The sequence below is a fragment of the Phalaenopsis equestris genome, unplaced genomic scaffold, assembly GCF_001263595.1.
Source record: "Phalaenopsis equestris unplaced genomic scaffold, ASM126359v1 Scaffold000606, whole genome shotgun sequence".
In the NCBI taxonomy this organism is placed as follows: domain Eukaryota; kingdom Viridiplantae; phylum Streptophyta; class Magnoliopsida; order Asparagales; family Orchidaceae; genus Phalaenopsis; species Phalaenopsis equestris.
In genome coordinates this window covers 171946-191070 of record NW_018165046.1, presented here as the reverse complement: position 1 = coordinate 191070, position 19125 = coordinate 171946, and the positions used below count along the sequence as shown (strand labels likewise).

Below are 19125 nucleotides of genomic sequence, written 5' to 3'. Positions count from 1 at the left end.
GATCTTATGGGACCATTCATGCCTTCATTTGGATATATATATATATATATATATATATATATATATATATATTATTGCATGATAAAAGGATTAACGTGGTAGGGCAGCATATCAATGTCCATTGAGGTAGAAACAACCGAGTCTGAAAACGTGGGCTTCCAGTGACTCGGAAAAAACTGCATCTGAAGCGATTGAACCACCTGCTTGCCTGCACCTGTTCGATCAGGCTTTTCATTGATGTGGAGTGTCGGTCGGTCCCTTGACCTCACTTATAATTATCATATACTATAAATTTGCTTTCATGAATGTCTAGAGTTAGTTTTTGTGAGAATTTGTCAGGACAGTCGTTGGTGTCTCCAAGTTTTCCTTTTTGGGATATATCCAACAGTGAGTGATTCTCTGGCCATATCTTGTTACGATGTGACGATTCTCCTGCAAGGATGGTGTGTCACTCTAGCTGTATCTCGCTCCTGAGATGGTATTTATCCTTCCTCGACTCTTTCACATCCTTCCTGCTTCAAACATGCATTGCCCCACCATTGTAGCTGGCCATAACAATACTTATTTGTTGTTTTTCTTGCATATATCCTTTCTCTTTGTTGACATTGTTGTTCCATCCCTCAACCTTCACAACTACGACAGTCTGACCCTTTATCATTGCTGCCACCATTATTTCATCCGTCCTGCCTTCACCCCAGATAGCCTTCCCACTTTTCTCTTTGTTGTTTGCTTGATATTTGACACTGATGAAACAATTGTCTTGCTATTTTTAGCTTGTCAACTGGCTTTTACATTTTTGCGCTACTGTCCAAACTTTTGCCAACCACGACGACCACCACCACCTCTGATTTATCCCTAAACTGATTTGTGCTATTAGTTATTGCAATCTCAGATTTCCATATGTTGTTTGTAATTTCTTTTTGATTTCCATAATAATATTTAGCTTTCTTATTATTGCTTAGTTTGCTTGGGCATCACCAACATTGCATGAGAATCCAACACACACACACACACACAAATAAAAGAAATATTTAAAAAAGAGACCTATGAGGTTAATTGGAAAACTCAAAAGAGTAAAAAACTACGTGCTATGACATAATTAAAATAATTCACTATATATTTTAATGTGATTTTAATATCTTGATCATGTTACAAATATCAAACAATAACTCAATGAGAAGAAGAACCATGGTAAAAGGTTAGTCACAATATATGGTGGTGGATGTTCCCATTTATTTTTTTTAAGAGTATGTGCTTAACTCATAGCTTCTCTTTCTCCTTCATGTTAAAAATGGGGTTCTATTGATAATGATTCGGAAGTGTGTTTTTGATAAATATAGCCAAAATCCCGAAACACTCAATCAGAAGGTCTGTGTTCATTCTTTTTTATCACTGTGTTTGGAGAAACTACTCTGAAAGAATCTCTTTTAGTTTCACTGCGAAATAGAATCATATGATATAAGAAAATCATAAAAATAAATTTAAACACATAAGCAAAATCAAAACAATAAAAAATAACATATGAGAATTTATGTGAAAAAATCAGAAAACGGTAGAAAAATCACGGAACCACACAACTACAAATTCATGATGAAAATCAGACAGTTTTACAAATGACTCAGACAAGCTTCTTCTCTACACTCACACGAAGAAACTTACAAGACGCTTCACAATATTCTTTTTCCGATTCGACACAAAAACACATGCTGAGATCCCACAAATCCTCCTCTCTAACTCCTCTCCTTCATCAGGAACTCGTTGAAGAACATAAAAGGAAAACCTACACCCAACCCATCATTACGCCACTCGAAATTAGTTTAAAAACCCAGAAAACGGAGTAACTGCAACGGATACTTAGGTGCCCAGATATGGCGCCTATGCGACGAGCTCTCTGGATTGCACCCAACAAACCAAGCGCTTGAATGCTTAAGGCCGATGCTGAAACGTCGGGTCCTTTGTCTTCGCCAAAAAATAAAGGCGCTTGAATGCTTAAGGTTGGTGCTTAAGCACCAACATCTTTGTCTGAGCCAAGAATATGGGCGGTTGAGCACCCAAAGGGAGCACAAAGGCGCCCCCCTTTTGTTAGCGTCCAAAGATGGTCACTTATGAGCCCAAACTCGACACCTAAGAGCCGAGATCTTGAGGTGCTTTGGCTCTATATACATAACACACTGATCATTCTTTTAGCCTTCAAGTGTCTTGACGATTTGAGAATTGAATGATCTTGAACTTATTTGATTCCTTTCAACGAGACACTCGATTTAATTATAAACATGTCAAATTTGAATATCATTTAACAATTCAATAAATATTTTGAAGCTTCAAATTATATTTTAAATGCTTGATCTGAACACATTTGAGATCATATTAAATACCCACTTTTAACAACATTTCATTCTCATTACCAATGTTTTTTTAACTAAAATCTTCTTATACAACTTGCATCAAAATTCGTGTCATATTATATGAATTTTTTTAATGAATGCTATAAATTTTTTATTTTTTTAAAAAATCATACTCTATTTTTTTTTCACAAGCACTTCACCATTACATTCACTTATGAAAGTTATTTCTAATCACAAACTTTTTCTGAAAAAAAAATAAAATAATAAAATAAAAGTATCTAAACAATAAAACACTCAAAAAATTGCCACGAAGAACTTAGCCAAATGTTTGGATGGGCCTCATCTTCCCGAGCCCAATGTTTTAATTGGGCTTCGCTGAAAATTTGAAGCCCTAACCGAGCTATCTATCGGTTAACCATCTCCCCGTTTCCCGCACTAATTCCAAAGCCTTAGCCCTCGCTATCTCCTTCCGCCTTCAAATTCCCAAAAGTTTCTCTTCCCAGATATCCATCTATCATAGCCGCCATGCCGTGTTACTGATGCAGCTCCGCACTATAATAGCCCTAATTCCCTCTAGAGTCGTGAAGAACGGTTGCGCAAGCTCGTTATCTGCTACTCATGGCCAGTTGCCGACTCTCTATTCCTTTCGCGGTTTCCTTCGGCGTTATCGGAATCTCCTGAAGTCGCTGATTGTGTGTCGGTCGTCTGGAGTCTCTCATGGCGATTCAGATTCGTAGGCTCATATCTACAAACTGCTTTCATAGGGAATTCCATAATTGCTCCATCATTGCTCCAGCCATGGTATGTGTTTTTTTTTGCGGGTTTGATTTTATTTGAAGAAAGCCGCCAACTTTATGGCCTTGGGATTTATGGTTTTAAAGAATAAAATCATTATCGTTTTATTGGAAATGATTTTGAAACTAATGGGATGTTTGTCAGGATTTTTAACTTATGCTACAATTTGTTCGAATTTGAATTAGCTACTGGATTATTGAATTTGCTTAGGAAATTTTCTTGCAGCTCCAGTTCAAGACAGTACCAAATTTTCCTTGTTCCTGCATCTCATACACACCAAATGGTTTCATCAAGAAATCTGGGATGGAAATGCAGATTAGAACCGCAAATTGTTTGCAGGCAGTTTGCAGCAATAGATGTAGTTATTCTTTTTGCCTCAGTAAGGACTGGAGAGATGGCCTCTCTTGTTCTGTTCGGCAAGCTTATTGTTTCAACTCTATATTGGCTGGAGGAAATAGTTATAAGACTAGTTTTCCTGCTCATGGATTTCTGAGTAAAAGTTCATTTTCTTCAATTGAAAATAAGCTAAAGCCATCTGCAAAAGCTGATGGTGTTGGTAAAGATGTCATTAATGGAGATAGAAAATCCAAACCTCAAATTCTTCTTGCGAAGAAGAGGAGGAAGAAAGCTTCATCTGTTTTAGATGAAAATGACACTGAGGTTATTACCCAGCCTGTTGCAAGATCTGAAGAAGCAGTATCTAGTGAGAGGGAGGTTTTGAAAGATGGTGAAAATAAAAAAGGTTTAAGTAAGAGCCGTGCTAAAATTATAGGCGGCAAGGCTTCTCCGAGGGAAGTCAAGAATTCTAATAACAAGAAACATGAAGAAACTTCTGAACCTTGCTCCTCTTCGACATCCGTAGAAACCAAAAAACTGAAGAAAGCTTCACGGGTGAAGAAAACAAGAGTTGCTGGTGCGATTACACAAAATAAGAGTACAAATACATTCAATGAAGGAGTACAAACTATGAATCAGCAATTGGGGCCTTTATATCCTCCTTCTGGGAAATCAGTTGTGGTTGTGGAGTCCATGACAAAAGCGAAAGTAATCCAGGGCTACCTTGGTGAAAAGTATGAAGTCCTTGCTAGTTATGGCCATGTTAGGGACTTGGCTAGAAGGTCTGGATCTGTACGTCCTGATGATAATTTTAGCTTAGTCTGGGAAGTGCCTTCTAGCGCATGGACTCATCTGAAGAGCATAAAGATAGCACTGAGCAGGTAGGCTTCTTTTTTGTCAAGCATTCTTGCAATCCCTGCAAAAGTTGATATACACTTTTGATTTACTTAGGAACTTATATCTTATCTTTTTTGAGGATAGCCACATCCATTAGAATCATGTTCATCTAAATGGTCATGATCATAACTGTTTGATCTTGATTTGTCTGTGGACCAACACACCCAAGGAAAAAGTTTGAATACAAGGGTTAGAACTAGGAAACAAAGAGAAGATTCTCTAAAAAAAGATTGCTATTTTATATGCAGGGTTTGATTGTCTTTTATGTAATGATCATCTTTATTTATAGATGAGTTAATTCATACATTACAACATTACAAATGTTGCTATTAGTAAACACAAAACCCAAGTGATATTATTTCCATTTTTATTATCTTATTTTGGTGTCATCGTTATAATTTTCTTCTAATAACTTATCAACTCATTTGTAGTTTCCTTCAAAGATATGCTTATTTTCTTGCAAATCCTCTGACTTATCATCCTCAGCAATACTTATTTTCTTGCAAATCCTCTGACTTATCATCCTCGGCAATATCTCTGTAAGTTTGGTCGATGCTATGTCGAGTTCATCTTCAGGGCAAATTCATTTATTGGGTGAGTTCATCTCCTTCATCTCGTGGGAGAGTTGTTCTCTTGTATGAGTTCATTCTTTTAGGAGAGTTGTTTTTCTAGACGAGTTCATCTCATGTGATGGTTCATCCCCGGGATGAGTTTATCTTCTTCAGTGAGAGTTCATCTACTGAACAAGCTCATCTTCTTGGATAGTTCATCTCTTGGGAGTGTCATCTCTCTAGAGATTTTTTCTCTTGCATGAATTAGAGGCTTTCAGTTATAAAACATCATGAGAATCAAAGAGTTTATCATGATTAAAAATTTTCTTTTCTATCACTATAATTTAATGAAGTTAGTCATTGAAAGAGCTAAAACCTGGTATTTGGAAACCAAAATACCAAATCAACCATGGAATTTTGGGTTTATCTAAAATTTCAATATCTTTGGTGGGTTGATGTTTACTTCATTCATATATGTTATGCTTTATAGAGAAACACTACCATAACTAATAAACTCTGTGACAACTGAGATACTCTGTCACGAGGGAACATTTTTATTAGGTTTCTATTAAACTTATAACCAATGTATGCAAGATCCCTAGCATAAAATGTGATAGCATGAACTCTCACCCATCAAGGTATTGTCTGTCAATGGCCTAACATTCTCATGTTTTGCCCCATTAATGTAACTTCATAGACAATTACTCATCCTAAAGAGTGTTCTAGCACGAGCACGCTTAATTTTGGAGTTTTTATTGAAATTCACCGCTATGCCAAAAGAAACCTTGTAGAGTTTGGTTTCAATATAATTAAGGGGTTTCACAATCTCTCACTTAATTGCCTGATGTCCTCATCAATTCTCTTTACCTAGAGTCATCCACAATGTAGATGAGATTCAAGACGTGGCCCCTACAGATTCAAGAGGTGGCTCCTACCATGCAGCACTTTGTCCCATCCAGGGTTTAAGAGGTGGCTTTCATGGTGTTGTAGCACTTTTGTCTGTGTGACACTTAGTTCCCATCTTCCTGCTGTTGTAGTGCTCTGATACAATTTGTGACAACTTGAACTTTTACCCATCAAGGTATTGCCCACTTTGGCCTAATGGCCACAAAATTTTGCCCCATTGGTGTGACTGCTCCGGAGGTCACCTATTCTAGGATTATTCCAGTACAAACACACTTAACTTTGGAGTTTCTATCGAAATTCCACAATTCCACAAAAAGGTGTCTCGATGTTTAAGAGTTCGGTTTCGATCTACTTAAGAGGTTTTATGATGAATTGTGAAGAATTTATATCCATAGCAATCTTTGTAACGTTGGATTATACAACTGGTAAGCTGAAGCTAAATAGCAATGATATGGTATACTTTGATAATGACACTCTACAACTGATAAAGTGCACTGCTTTTTTGGAAAAAAATCTTATGCCAACTTTTAAGGTTTATGGTAAGATTAACTCGGAAGTTACTGTTGAGCATAGAGTGCTAGTTGTAGCTGCATTTTATCACTTTTTAAGTAGGAGCTCTTAAAAACTTCAATATTACTGCAGTGCTCTTGCTGTTAGTTAAGCAATGTATCTTGACCCTGAAAACTTAAGCAAAACAAGCTAATATTAAAATTTATGTGTATGTTCTCCTTAATTGAGAAAGATGAATGCAGCGTGAATGTTAATCCATGTGACCTTTTTCTTATTCATTAGATTTCAAATTATTTAATTTTTATTACTCATGTTAACTTTTTTTTTTTCCTTTTCATAAGTAGAGGATGACTTTTTTTTATACTACTTCACAATTTATCATCTGTCTCTCAGTGCAGAAAATTTAATATTAGCCTCTGATCCCGACCGCGAAGGAGAAGCCATTGCTTGGCATATTATTGAGATGTTACGGCTGCAAGACGCCTTAAATGAGAACATTACAGTATCAAGGGTTGTATTTCATGAAATAACTGAGTCATCCATAAAATCTGCTCTACAAACTCCTCGAGAGATAGACTCAAACTTGGTCAATGCTTATCTCGCTCGTCGTGCGCTCGATTATCTGATTGGATTTAGCATATCACCTTTGCTATGGCGCAAATTGCCTGGTTGCCAATCTGCAGGACGAGTCCAATCTGCGGCTTTGGCTCTGATATGTAACAGAGAAACAGAAATCGAACAGTTTAAACCACAGGAGTATTGGACCATAGGAGCTAAATTCAGTGGCAGTTGTTCAGATAATCTCGGTAGATCTGCAATTTCTTCGAATTTAACCCACTTTAACTCTAAAAGGTTAGACCAGCTTTCAATTATCTCTAAGACAGAAGCAGAGGCCATACAAAAGAAGATTAATACCTCGAAATTTGAAGTGTTAGGTTTTAAAAGAAGTGAAGTACATAGAAATCCTCCAATGCCTTATATTACATCAACACTTCAGCAAGATTCTGCGAACAAATTGCATTTTACAGCTGTGCATACAATGAAGGTTAGTTTACTTTTGTTTCTTCTTGAAGTACCATATTAAGATATTTTAATTATTTTAGTGTGTTTCTCTTTTCCTTTGAGTTGATTATAACCAAAAATGTGCTACCAAATAGATATTATTCTTAGGGCATGGTCATATTTGTAATAAAATAGAAACTTTAGTAGTTGTTGTTAATTTTAATGTAAGTTAAAATTATTTGAGGATATTGATCATTTGATATTCTTTCCTTAACTATTTATTGAGGATCTTAGTGAAAATGCTATAGCTTTTCTACTGAACTAATACTACATGAAGCGTGCTTGTAGATGTATCATAGGTAAAAGAAGCGAAAAACGTATCTATCTGGTTGAACAGAGATTCAAAGAAAGGCTATCTTCTGATAAGATTAACTTTTTAAAAGTAATTTTTGGGGGCACTATACTGTATATAACGTTGTCTTTGTTAATTGTTATATATATCTTTAGCTGGGAATATATAACAATTTTGGTCTTTAAAAGAGAAGCATAAAACAAAGTTAAGTGTTGTTGGGATAAGAATGCTTAGGTGGTTGAGTAGCTTGAGACTTAGAGACAAAATGTGAAATTAATATATTTGTGATGGGGTTGGTGTAGCTTCATTGACGGGCAAGATTAGAGAGAGTCATCTTGGATGGTTTGGTCACATTAAACGTTGACCATCAGATGATCCGGTTTGGAGAGTAGATGTTTTAGCTCTGACTTATTAAGAAAGAGAGAGGTTTACCTAAAAAGAATTGTGCATATTCTGTAAAAAATGATCTTAATCTATTAGAATTAAATGAATATATGACACTCAATAGGACACAATGGAGAAAAAGGATTCATGTTGCTGACCCCACTCAGTGGGATAAAGGCTTGTTGTTGTTGTTGTACCCTTAGCTGGGGATAAAAAGGGTTGAAATGGAAAAAAAAAAAAATTTTTTTTTGGTCACAATAATTAGATGGCTATGCTGTGAAAAAGTGGAACTGAATAAGCTGATATTGAGAAGGAATATGTAGGGTGGGGGTTTGAGGTATGTTTGAATTTAAGAAGAGTTGTTTTGGGCATGAAAAATGAATGCCGTTTGACACAAACATTTGTCTAACGTTAATGTTCTCTGTGTCTGGTTGATTAGAACAACTTCCGATGAAAGTATCTTGGTTCAAGATTTTTTCTTTCAAAATTCTTAAACATTACTAATTACTGTCAAATACGTGTTTCCCTTTCTCCGCAGCTACCAGTCTTTAGGTTACACTTTTTTTGTTATTGCCATTATGGATATTTATGTCACCAGACCAATTCTTGTGTACTTATATGCAATGTGCCTATATTAACAGTTGTCTGGCAAGCAACTTGTTTGATAACATAATGTTATTCATGAAATCTCCTGCACTTAATCAGTGCCATTCTCATTGCAGCTAGGTTTTCTAACTAGTAATTTTCTATCCAGCCTTATTTAGGTATGTTTTTTGGGGGATGCTCTAATTTATTTGTTTTAATCATATTACTGTAAAATTAACCAGAACTAAGTCTTATATTGAGCGCTGCCACCATGTTCTAAGGATATTGTTATTATTGTATGAATTATGTCTTTCTTGGTTAATAGAAATAGTTCCTTCAAGCCATTGATACTCTTCTAGTTTTTTTTTCTAAGGCGGGGCACTCACATTGCATACAATTCTTATGTATTTGCATTACCTCAGACCCAAACATTCATATTTACTCATAGCACTCAAAACTTTAATATAATATAAAAATAATAATATTTACACTTTTAAAATGTAAAGTATTCCTTTTCTAAAGTACCAAAGTGCTATGTGTGTAAATATGAAGATAGGCATGATACCGAAATCAGGTAGGAAAACAGCGGAAACACACAAAGCAAATTTTTATTGATACAGGGATAGGGTTACAACACAACACAACAGAAAATAACAACATAAAATATAAACGACACAAGCAAACACCTCTAAGGTGTATTCCGAGGGCGGTGGAGGGTAGTGGAGGTCGGCTAGGTGGATTGAGGTGGTTGGCAGGGGCGGTGGCAGCAAAGGAATGCTAGAGACAACGAGGGTAAGGTGCGAAACTGCAGAGACAATAATGATAGAGGGTTGGGCAGTAGGTTTTGCTTCAGAACAACGATGACCGAGGCTTGGATAAAGGCCAGGGGACAACAACGCTGGACTGTTGGAACAGGGCGGTTGAAGGTTGGGGTGACGTCTGGGGAGATGGATAGGAAGAGTAAACACTTGGCTGGGTGCTAAGATGAACGATGGGGAGGCCGGCGACTGGTGGAGAGGGGAGGAGGGGTAGGAATGGTAAAAGGAACGATACAACACCACATTGAAGTAGGATACAACCGGAGCACCAACACCTTCGCAGTTACAGCTGTAGAGCAGGAATAACTTTCTGCACAAGAAATCTTAAAGTAGAACACGACAAAAAACTCCCCATAAACTCAGAAAACAAGCATATAAATAGACCTAGCTAGGTCAAAAACAAGAAGGGAAGACAACGAGAAAGGAAGGAGGAGAAAAGGGCAGGCGACAATGCCGCCCTCTCCAGATGATGCTCGATACAGGCGGGAGACACGAAAGGAAAGGTGCAAGTGCCGCCCTCCTTTAATGCCTCTTGATTCTTTTGGAATCTTCGGTCGGGCTCCCCTGGACTGACTCTTATTCCAGTCGGTTCAGCCGGCTGGCTTGTTTCCCGCACCCCCTGCACCCGCATCAAGGCGTGAGATATGTAAATAAATAATTAGAATTGTGTACTTTGTATGTAAATTTAACCCTTTTTACTATTCAGTTATGCTTCATTTTCTTTTTGAAGAGAGGGCGATGCTCATTCTGCTGAGCTATATTTTATTTTATTTTATTCTGCTGAGCTTTATTTTATTTTATTTTATTCTGCTGGGCTTTTTGTTGTAGTAATTACTTTATTACTTGATGAAAATGCAGCTAGCACAGCAGTTGTATGAGGGGATAAAGCTATCAGATAAGGAGGCTACTGGGTTGATAACTTACATGAGAACGGATGGAATGCATGTAGGTTTCAGTTTGATCTTACATTGTTGGAAGATGGAATGCAACACAACTTATATTTTTTTTTTCTCTGTTATTGTCTGCTTCCTTATCGATAAATCTTTTGGTCTGCTTATATATATATATATATATATATTTGTGGTGCTTGATTGTCATTATTTTCATGATTTTACTGGATTTTTAACCTGTAGATCTTTTCTTTGGCTTTTTTTTTTCACTTTGCATAAAATTCCTGCCTGGAAAAAAAATATTGTCTGAAGAATCTGAAGTTGTTTATTATTGTTTAACTTGTTGACCCCTCTTTGGGGTTGTTTGCTGTTTTGTTAGGAGGAATCCAATGTCTTTGGCTTCTATTCATCAGCAATTTATCATACTTATCCATAGTTTTGTATTTATTTTCATGGAATATCTACTTTTCATAAAAAAACATGACACTTTTTCTAGTATTTAACGCAGCTATTTATATATGCATATCATAATATACATGCATCTTATCTTCTTTGAGAATTATGAGGTTGTGTGTAACTTGTGTTTTATAATATTCGATGTACAAAGTTTGGGCTAACAAATAATTTTTCTTTAAAACATTTTAACTTCTCTTTGTTCCTTCGATTGTACGGAGATATTTTGATATGTCAAGGATGCTTTCTACTCTAAGAAAGTGCATGATTGCAAGAAGAAGAGGAAGAAGAAGAATAAGAAAATTACGACAGGTTTTATTGATTTAGTGTGCCCTAATAGTTCTCAATAGAGACTACAAACAATACATGACTCATAGACTACCTATGAGTTTTTCATACCTATTACATACCTAATGACTCATAAATATTCATTAATTTAATCATAATATGCCCATTCCATCATTGATGATATAACATTTATAGCATATTTTTGACATTGCTTTAACTGGTAACTTACCAGTCAAAAGGCACATTACTATTAATATATAGAATTCACATGTTTTAAAAAGGAGATCATTTTCAGAATGATTTGTTTTTGAAGGAGTTTGATTGTTATTATAACTGGATCTGCTGGTTTAGTTGTCTGTTCAGCTACGTTTACAATAATTCTTTATTTTTTTTGGGTACAAATCCTGCTTTCTAATATTGCATTTTGATCTTTTCATTTGTTAATTCATTGAATATTTGTTCTTTGAGAAATACTCTATTGTATTACTAAATGTAGAGAAGTTGCATCATATTCCTCATACACATGCCTTACCATGTCATTATTTTTTTTCTTTGTTCTAATACTGTCAAGCGGTTATTAGATATCAAATGAAGCCGCAGTGGACATCAATTCCTTCGTCGGAGAAAGGCGAGTTTTATCTAGATTAGAACTGTTGATAGCTTGGAAGAAATTAAATATATTTTTTTGTGCTATTAATATATCACTAACAAAACATCATCTTATTTTTATCTAAATCATAATGGCCTTTTTAAATAGGTATGGTGGAAAATTTGCCTCAAAGGGTATACGGAAGTACTTCAAGAAAGTGAAGAATGCACAAGAAGCCCATGAAGCGATCAGACCTACCGATATAAGGAGGTTACCATGTAATATTTTGCGTAAATTTATGAATATTAAAATGCAAACGCATTTGTATAAAGTTTTAGATCAAGCTTTGAAATATGCTTTCATTTGTTTAAAGTTTTAGATCAAGCTTTGAAATGTGCCATTTATTGGAGGCGGCCACATTTCTTTTGTATTCCTTTTTGTACGTGCTTACTTTGATTAGAAAATACTCTTTATAATTGATATAATATGTAAAATCGGTGCAAGAGGAGAAGCCTATGAACATTGTAAAATAATCTGAAAATGTGATCTTCCAAAGTTCGATTTAACCTTGTCTCTGGTAATTGGCTAGAAGATGGATAGGGCATGAAATTAAAGAAAAGAGCGATAAAAGTTGCATCACCTACCTAATCATTCAAATGTTAACTTTCCATTTTGTGGAACCTTGCATGACTTACAAAGGGACGATTTTTGGATGAGAATTATAGAGGCAACAAAGTTATTTTAACTCATCAATAATAAGTTCAAATATCATAATGGATTATTGTTAATAATGACTTTGTATCTTTTATGACACTTCAACATGAATGAATTCTAGATTTTTTTTTTAAGAATTTAAGTGTTCAATCAATAAACCGAGGACCAAGTGCGAAGGATATGAGTCCCTCAACCAACTTGAAATCGGTTTGGTAGTGCTAGAAGCTCTCAATAGTAAGTTTTATTTGTGTCAATACATGTTTGTTTACGATTCAGTTAGCTTTTTAATTTTTTCGATGTTAGTTTTATAATTTGGTCATAAGAGCTCTTTCTACTTAACATCACATGATATTTAGTAAGAGAGTTGAAATTCAATAATAAAAAAACGAACTTCCTCTTGCTTATTCTTTAGTTTCTCCATGTTTTCTTCCTTTCAACATGTATTTATCCTCCTTTGAGGTGTTTATTCATTTCTTCTAAAACTCCATAGTTCTCCTTTTACATTGTATTAGTTTATTTCCCTTACTCTCCTCTATGTCATATTATTTTTTTGTTCGTTCTTTATTGTTGACTGATCTTTCCATGTGAATAACCAGCAAAGACATGCTCTATTTTTTTTAGATTGAAAGATATTGAAAATTTTGTCAATAATTTTCCCTAAACGAGACTTATTATTTTTAAAATAGCAATATAAAGGGAAAAATTGTATACCTATACTTTTTGCTTATTCTATGCCCATGCTACTCGGGGCTTCCATTTCTAATGCTAGACGTCCAAACCCTTTTATTATAAAATATATAAAGCGCCTAAATCTATTATATGAGCCAGCCCCACTCTCTCACTCTCGTTTGTCCCATGCCCCTCAAACTCGCACACAAATTCTTGAAAACCTCAGCAATGAAGAATCGAGGATGATGCGTCAGTAGTTCCACAAAGAAGGCATTGATGTGTCTAGTGGCACGTGAAGAGAGGTTGGTCTGCTAGAAGCTCAAGGGAGAAGCCATCGACATGGCTAGCAACAAGTTAAGGAGGAAGTCGTTTCAAGATCTTGTTGGAGAAGATTCGATGGGCCAAGCAATGCCCAGAGAAGAAGAGTTAGTGAGAGTCTTACAAACTTAAGATAAAGCTGCCTAACGCTTAAATTTAGTAAATTTGGGATTATGGTAAACTGAGGAGAATCAATTTTTAAATGTCGGGTAGGATTTAAAGTTGTAATTTTAAATGTTTATAGGATTTAGATTAACTTTTGCTTAAATTCTATCCAAATTCTTCTACCTCTCCCACCCTCTCTACATCTCTTTCTCCCCATATTTATCCCACCCTCGTTCCCTCCCTTGCTCTCTAAGAGAACCCAAAAAAAAAAAAAGAAAAGAAAATAAGCAGAAGAAAAAAATCCAAAAAATAAAACTTTTGCTGCTATTGTACCCGACAAATAAAATAATGAGCTCAATTTATGAACCCAATCCTTTAGAAGTAAGCAAAGCCAATAAGATTTGAAGTAATTAGATGGAGTCATTTAAATAACTTCAATAACGGCCGCACTAAAAAAATTGATCGGAGAGATTACTATCATCAAAATACACTCGAATCTTAAAGTAAATACCATTGGGCTTAAATTCCCAGAAAATACAGTTTTAAATGAAATTGTAAAAATGCAAAAAAAAAAAAAAAAGAAAAGAAAAAGAGGGGTTGCTCATTAGCTTAAAGTAATAATACATCCATCATCAATAATAATTTTTTGAGTGTGACAAATTTAAACTTAAGCTCATAAAAATCCAATATCATATCAAATGTATTTCTATGATCATTATAAAATTTTATACTAGTAAGGGTGTGGCACTGGCACATGTCCTCCGATTGGGTGATTGTAATGCCAAATGACACTACAATACTCTTAAGATCGTGACCGTCTTTATTGCCAATGCTTCTAAGTATCATAACGGTTCAAATACTTTGATTGGTGAATGATGGAATGCACTTAATACGGCACAAAGTCCTCTATTAGCTTAAGGTCAAGCGAAAATTATTTTCTTAGATGTGTATCCACCTCATGTTTACAAGGATAATGCAACATATGTTTGCTAACAAGGATCGTCCGATTTAGTTGAGTTTACTACCCCTCTGACTAAATAGACTATAGTTTATGATGACTTGAGGTGATGAAACTATGAAATCTTGTTCCGTTTCATCACCTCAAGTCATCTTAATTTTTAAGCTAAAAGTAAATTCGCTGTTAATATATGATAAGCTCTTAGTGCCTAAGAACTTAATTTTATTTGATTGTTCTCTCTCTTCATCAAGCGGGATAATTTATTTTAGGAGTTTGCAAAACCCAAATTAAGATCTTAAAGCTCACACAAAATGTGAGGGCAAAGTCTCTGGGTATTGTATTACCTAAAAATTGATCCGCTTTCATATAATCTGACCTGAAATCACAAACTTTTTCAGAAGAGCTGGGCATAAATTTTGGAGCCCGCAATTAGGGGTGTAAACGAACCGAACACGAACGAACAAAGCTTGTGTTCGTGTTCGGTTCATTTAAAATTTAGTTTGTTTGAAATAAGCTCGTGTTCGTTTCTTAACGAACGAGCCGAACACGAACCGAACACAAGCTGTTCGCGAACGACGAGCTAGTTTGTCATCTCTAATATTAATATATAAAAATAATATTATATATTAATTATATAACTTATATTATATAAATATTCAATATCTATATTAGTATATTACTGCTATAGTATATTAATATATTATTATTATTATTTTATTATATATTATAATTTATAAAATTTAATGTTTTAAAATATAATAAATTTTTTATATATAATTATTTTATATTATTTTATATTTCAAACAATAACGATTCGAACACGAACGAACGCATCACTGTTCATGTTTGGTTCGTTTAACTAACCGAACGAAAAAAATTTGTTCGCGTTTGTCTCGTTTACTTATCGAACGAATCGAACACGAACTCATTGACGAACCGAACACGAACTGTTCGCGAACAACGAGCTTTTTTGACAGCCCTACCCGCAATGAGATTTGAGAATAGATCTATAAGTTTTGATCCAATATAGTGACAGTTGGTGTACAGAAAAGAAAAAAATATTGAAAGATGGCGATGCACTTTGGTGTAATCATGCAGTGGCCGTTTGATAGTAATCTCATTGATGATATGCGTGAATGACTCTACAAATCCAGATGCTTTTATCTACCATTAAGAATTATACCATGCTCCATGCCGTTTAAGTTTTCTTCTGGACTTACATCCTAGCTAGCCTTTTTACCTCACTGTGTGATATGCATTGAACTCAAAGAGCTATTTTTGTGTTTGAAGGTGTACTGGCAAAATAATTTTGCAGCCTTTGCTTAATGATAATGCTGACCTCTACTGCACTTACGATGGAGCTAATCAGCTTAACTATTTATCTTGAAATATTGGCCAAATAAAGCATCACTTCCTACATTTAATCTTTTCTTTTAGTGATTGCAAAAATAAATTGTGTTTATTTCTTTTTAACTATTTTTTTGCTTTAAGTTATTATCAATATCGTATTTTAATTTATTTCAGAATGCGCATACTAATTTTTATTTGGATAGAAAGTTTACAGATGCATGTTTCTTTGGCCACTAAAGTGCTACTTCTTAATTTTTTTGCCGCATCATTATTAGCAGTCATTTGATTTTTTTAGATCTCATTCTTAATCTTCCTTACAGCTAGTCTAGCAGGAATACTTGATGGCGATTCCTTGAAGTTGTACAGTCTTATATGGTGTAGAACTATGGCATGTCAAATGGAACCTGCCTCAATTGATATGGTGTGGTTTTATTGCTTTTAGATGCCCATTTCCTGTTAATCTTCCAATGCTTTTATTTATTAGATAATTGTAGAGGTTTACTTGATATACATTTTTATTTCGATGGAATAACTGGGTGCAAGCATCTTTTTCATTAAATTGAATAAAAAATGTTACATAAAGGTTAATTTATTATAATGAAATGAAAAAAAATTTACTGAACAAAATATATCGCTACAAAACAAGCAAAATATGGGATCCCAAAAAATAGCTGCTTCTAGAAGACAATAAAAATTCATGAACTCCAATAGAACCTTGTAGAAAGAAGTTCTGCAAGGACTTTTGCGACAAATTTCACTATTTTATAAGAAGTATGGCTAAAATCCTAATGTAATTTAAGAAGGTTAGTCTATGATATACCTTTGAAAAATTCTACTTTTTTCTCTACTCATCAGCTGTGGTGTTTTGACCTACTTTTTGTAGCATCTTTCACATGGCTATAAATTTTGTGGGATATTGCACATTTTTCCTTCATTTATTTTTTCATTTTATTTGACATATCAAACTTAATTCTTCTTTTGATTTTGTCCATCCTTCCGGCATAATGTAGATTCAAGTTGATGTCGGAAACAAGGCTGGAGATGTAATCCTTAGATCAGCTGGTTCAAGAACTGGTTTTCTTGGATTTGAAGCAGTTTATAAGGTATGGAGGCTCATTTGTTTTACAGACGTGACCATCTGTTTTTGACTTTCACCTAAATTCTTTTTTTTTTTTTGTTCTCTTGTGATTGTTTTCTTTTTTTTATTGCAGCTGAGATTTTAGTATTTTTGGAGATTCTTTTCTGTTTTCAATTATGCCAATAGTATGACAACTTTTACTGTCATATATATCCTTATCTATGCTCTCCACTACCTACCTTGTCTATTCTCTTGACTATCGACTAACCTCCTTCTATATGTTAGTTTTGGCTTTTAATTAAATTAGGTAAACATTCATCAATGCATACTTCTTAATTCATTAAGATTAATATGTAATTTAGCAAGTTGCCAATGTTGGTAATCATGCAAGATTTGTATTTGCTGAAAATTCTTTTTGATTATTTACAATGTGTAAGTTGATAGAAGTTTGCAATAGTTTTCTTCAATAGTTTCTGTTGCCTTAAAAATTTTCCTCTATATTGTTGCTGTAAGATAGAGGACTTAGTTTCTCGACGATGTAAAACAGTTTTGGGTCATATATCTCCCAAGAGAAATATTGGTGCGAAGTTATTATCCATATCGGAAAGTTCACAGAAAAAAATTGGCTGTCCTGTGTATAAAGAAGCTTTAACTGTCAGTCTTATTCTTGGTATTAGCAATGATTATTTATGGGAAGGTTATGTTGATGGATTGCGTCATTGATGCCCTTGTTTAGGTAAATTTCTTTCTGAAGTAACCTTCATGGATCTGTTAGAAGTGGTTGAGTAACTTTACTTTTATCTAATTACTTCAGGATAAGGATGCTGGACTCGTAAGTCATTACAAGGAAGATGACTCTGATGAGGCTGCTTTTCTGGCTCTACAAGAACTTAAGGTAAATCATTCTCATCATGCATCAAATTTTTAGTCATATATATTCGAAGAATGAATGAATGCAAGGCTTCAGTACTGTCAATTGAAACTGTTGGCCTTTTGTATGAGCTTAAAATTTTTTAAAAATCCTTCATGTTCATCTTTACTATTGAAACTAGAAGGGAACAAAATTTATTGAATTTTGTTATTTTTAATCCTAGATCATGGATTCTTTTTCTTCATTATTTGGATACTTAATTACTAAATATTTTATTTTATTTACATTAAGTCATTTAATTTGAGTTTAGTTTACATCTGTGCCAACTTTTTTCTATATGCAAGCGTTTCTATTGTGTACTTCCATTTTAAGTTCAATTACATGCATGTATATAGATAATAATCTTCAAACATTGCTTCGTACACTTATAAATGCACATCTACATACATTCCCAACTACATTTTTAAATATCTATGCATCACAACCACCGGATGTGCATATGGATTAATTATAAAAAAAATGAATTTACGAGTAAGCACGCAGATATAAACATATATGATTGTATGTGCATTTGCTCTTTTTGGCATATATAATTATGCATGTTTGCATATTTTTTTTATTAGAGTATTTACGTCTGGGTACACAATTCTAGTTAGTATTATTTACCTACAATTGGTGCGAAAAGTTCATCCATATAAATATCTATATTATTTGTAGAGTTTAACCTGATGCTTAACACATCAACATCTTACTCTTTGTTTTTTATTGGTAGGTTAAGGATTCGTTATCATTGGTTAAGGTGGATCTTAGTCAGCATTATACTAAACCGCCTTCACGATACTCTGAGGGAGCCTTGGTGATTTCTCTTATCAGCTTTTATCTTTGTTTTCGTGTCTATAAGTTTTACTTCTTCATGATGCGCCTGTACTGTGTTCTGTTACATGGTTTAAACTAGAAATTGCGTTGTGTAAAATACTGTTTTTTGACTTGTTATGTTTGAACATCATATATTTAGGTTAAAAAGTTAGAAGAACTTGGAATTGGGCGACCATCAACTTATGCATCCATAATGAAAGTCCTGCAGGTAATATTTTCTTATGGGCCAACTGTGCTTATAATATCCATACTTGTAAATATCATGGTAGTTTAATTTTTACATTGATATAATTTCAGTGTTGTTGAAGTAATACTCATAAGAAATGCATAATATCATCTTTGACTAAGACATGTAATTTTCTTTTGGTAGCCCGTATCATATATATTGTTCTGTTTATCTCTTATGCGGTGTGTCACGGACAAATAGTCCCACATCAGCTAGGTGTAGGGCCGAAAAGCAGTATTTAAGTCCTGGGCTGCCCACC

The 19125-nt window shown here is 34.4% G+C and overlaps 1 protein-coding gene across 1 annotated transcript in view; it reads left to right on the top strand.

Moving 5' to 3' along the window:
- Nucleotides 1-2783: 2783 nt before the first annotated feature.
- LOC110029831 (DNA topoisomerase 1) overlaps nt 2784-19125 on the top strand; it is a 28103-nt gene continuing 11761 nt past the window's right edge. Inside the window, exons 1-11 of the mRNA XM_020732291.1 lie at nt 2784-3146; nt 3366-4357; nt 6734-7385; nt 10340-10426; nt 11694-11740; nt 11870-11979; nt 16136-16236; nt 16826-16918; nt 17708-17788; nt 18537-18620; nt 18780-18848. Of these exons, the coding sequence (XP_020587950.1) occupies nt 3063-3146; nt 3366-4357; nt 6734-7385; nt 10340-10426; nt 11694-11740; nt 11870-11979; nt 16136-16236; nt 16826-16918; nt 17708-17788; nt 18537-18620; nt 18780-18848 (2400 nt within the window). The 5' untranslated portion in view covers nt 2784-3062. The remainder of the gene's footprint in view (nt 3147-3365; nt 4358-6733; nt 7386-10339; nt 10427-11693; nt 11741-11869; nt 11980-16135; nt 16237-16825; nt 16919-17707; nt 17789-18536; nt 18621-18779; nt 18849-19125) is intronic.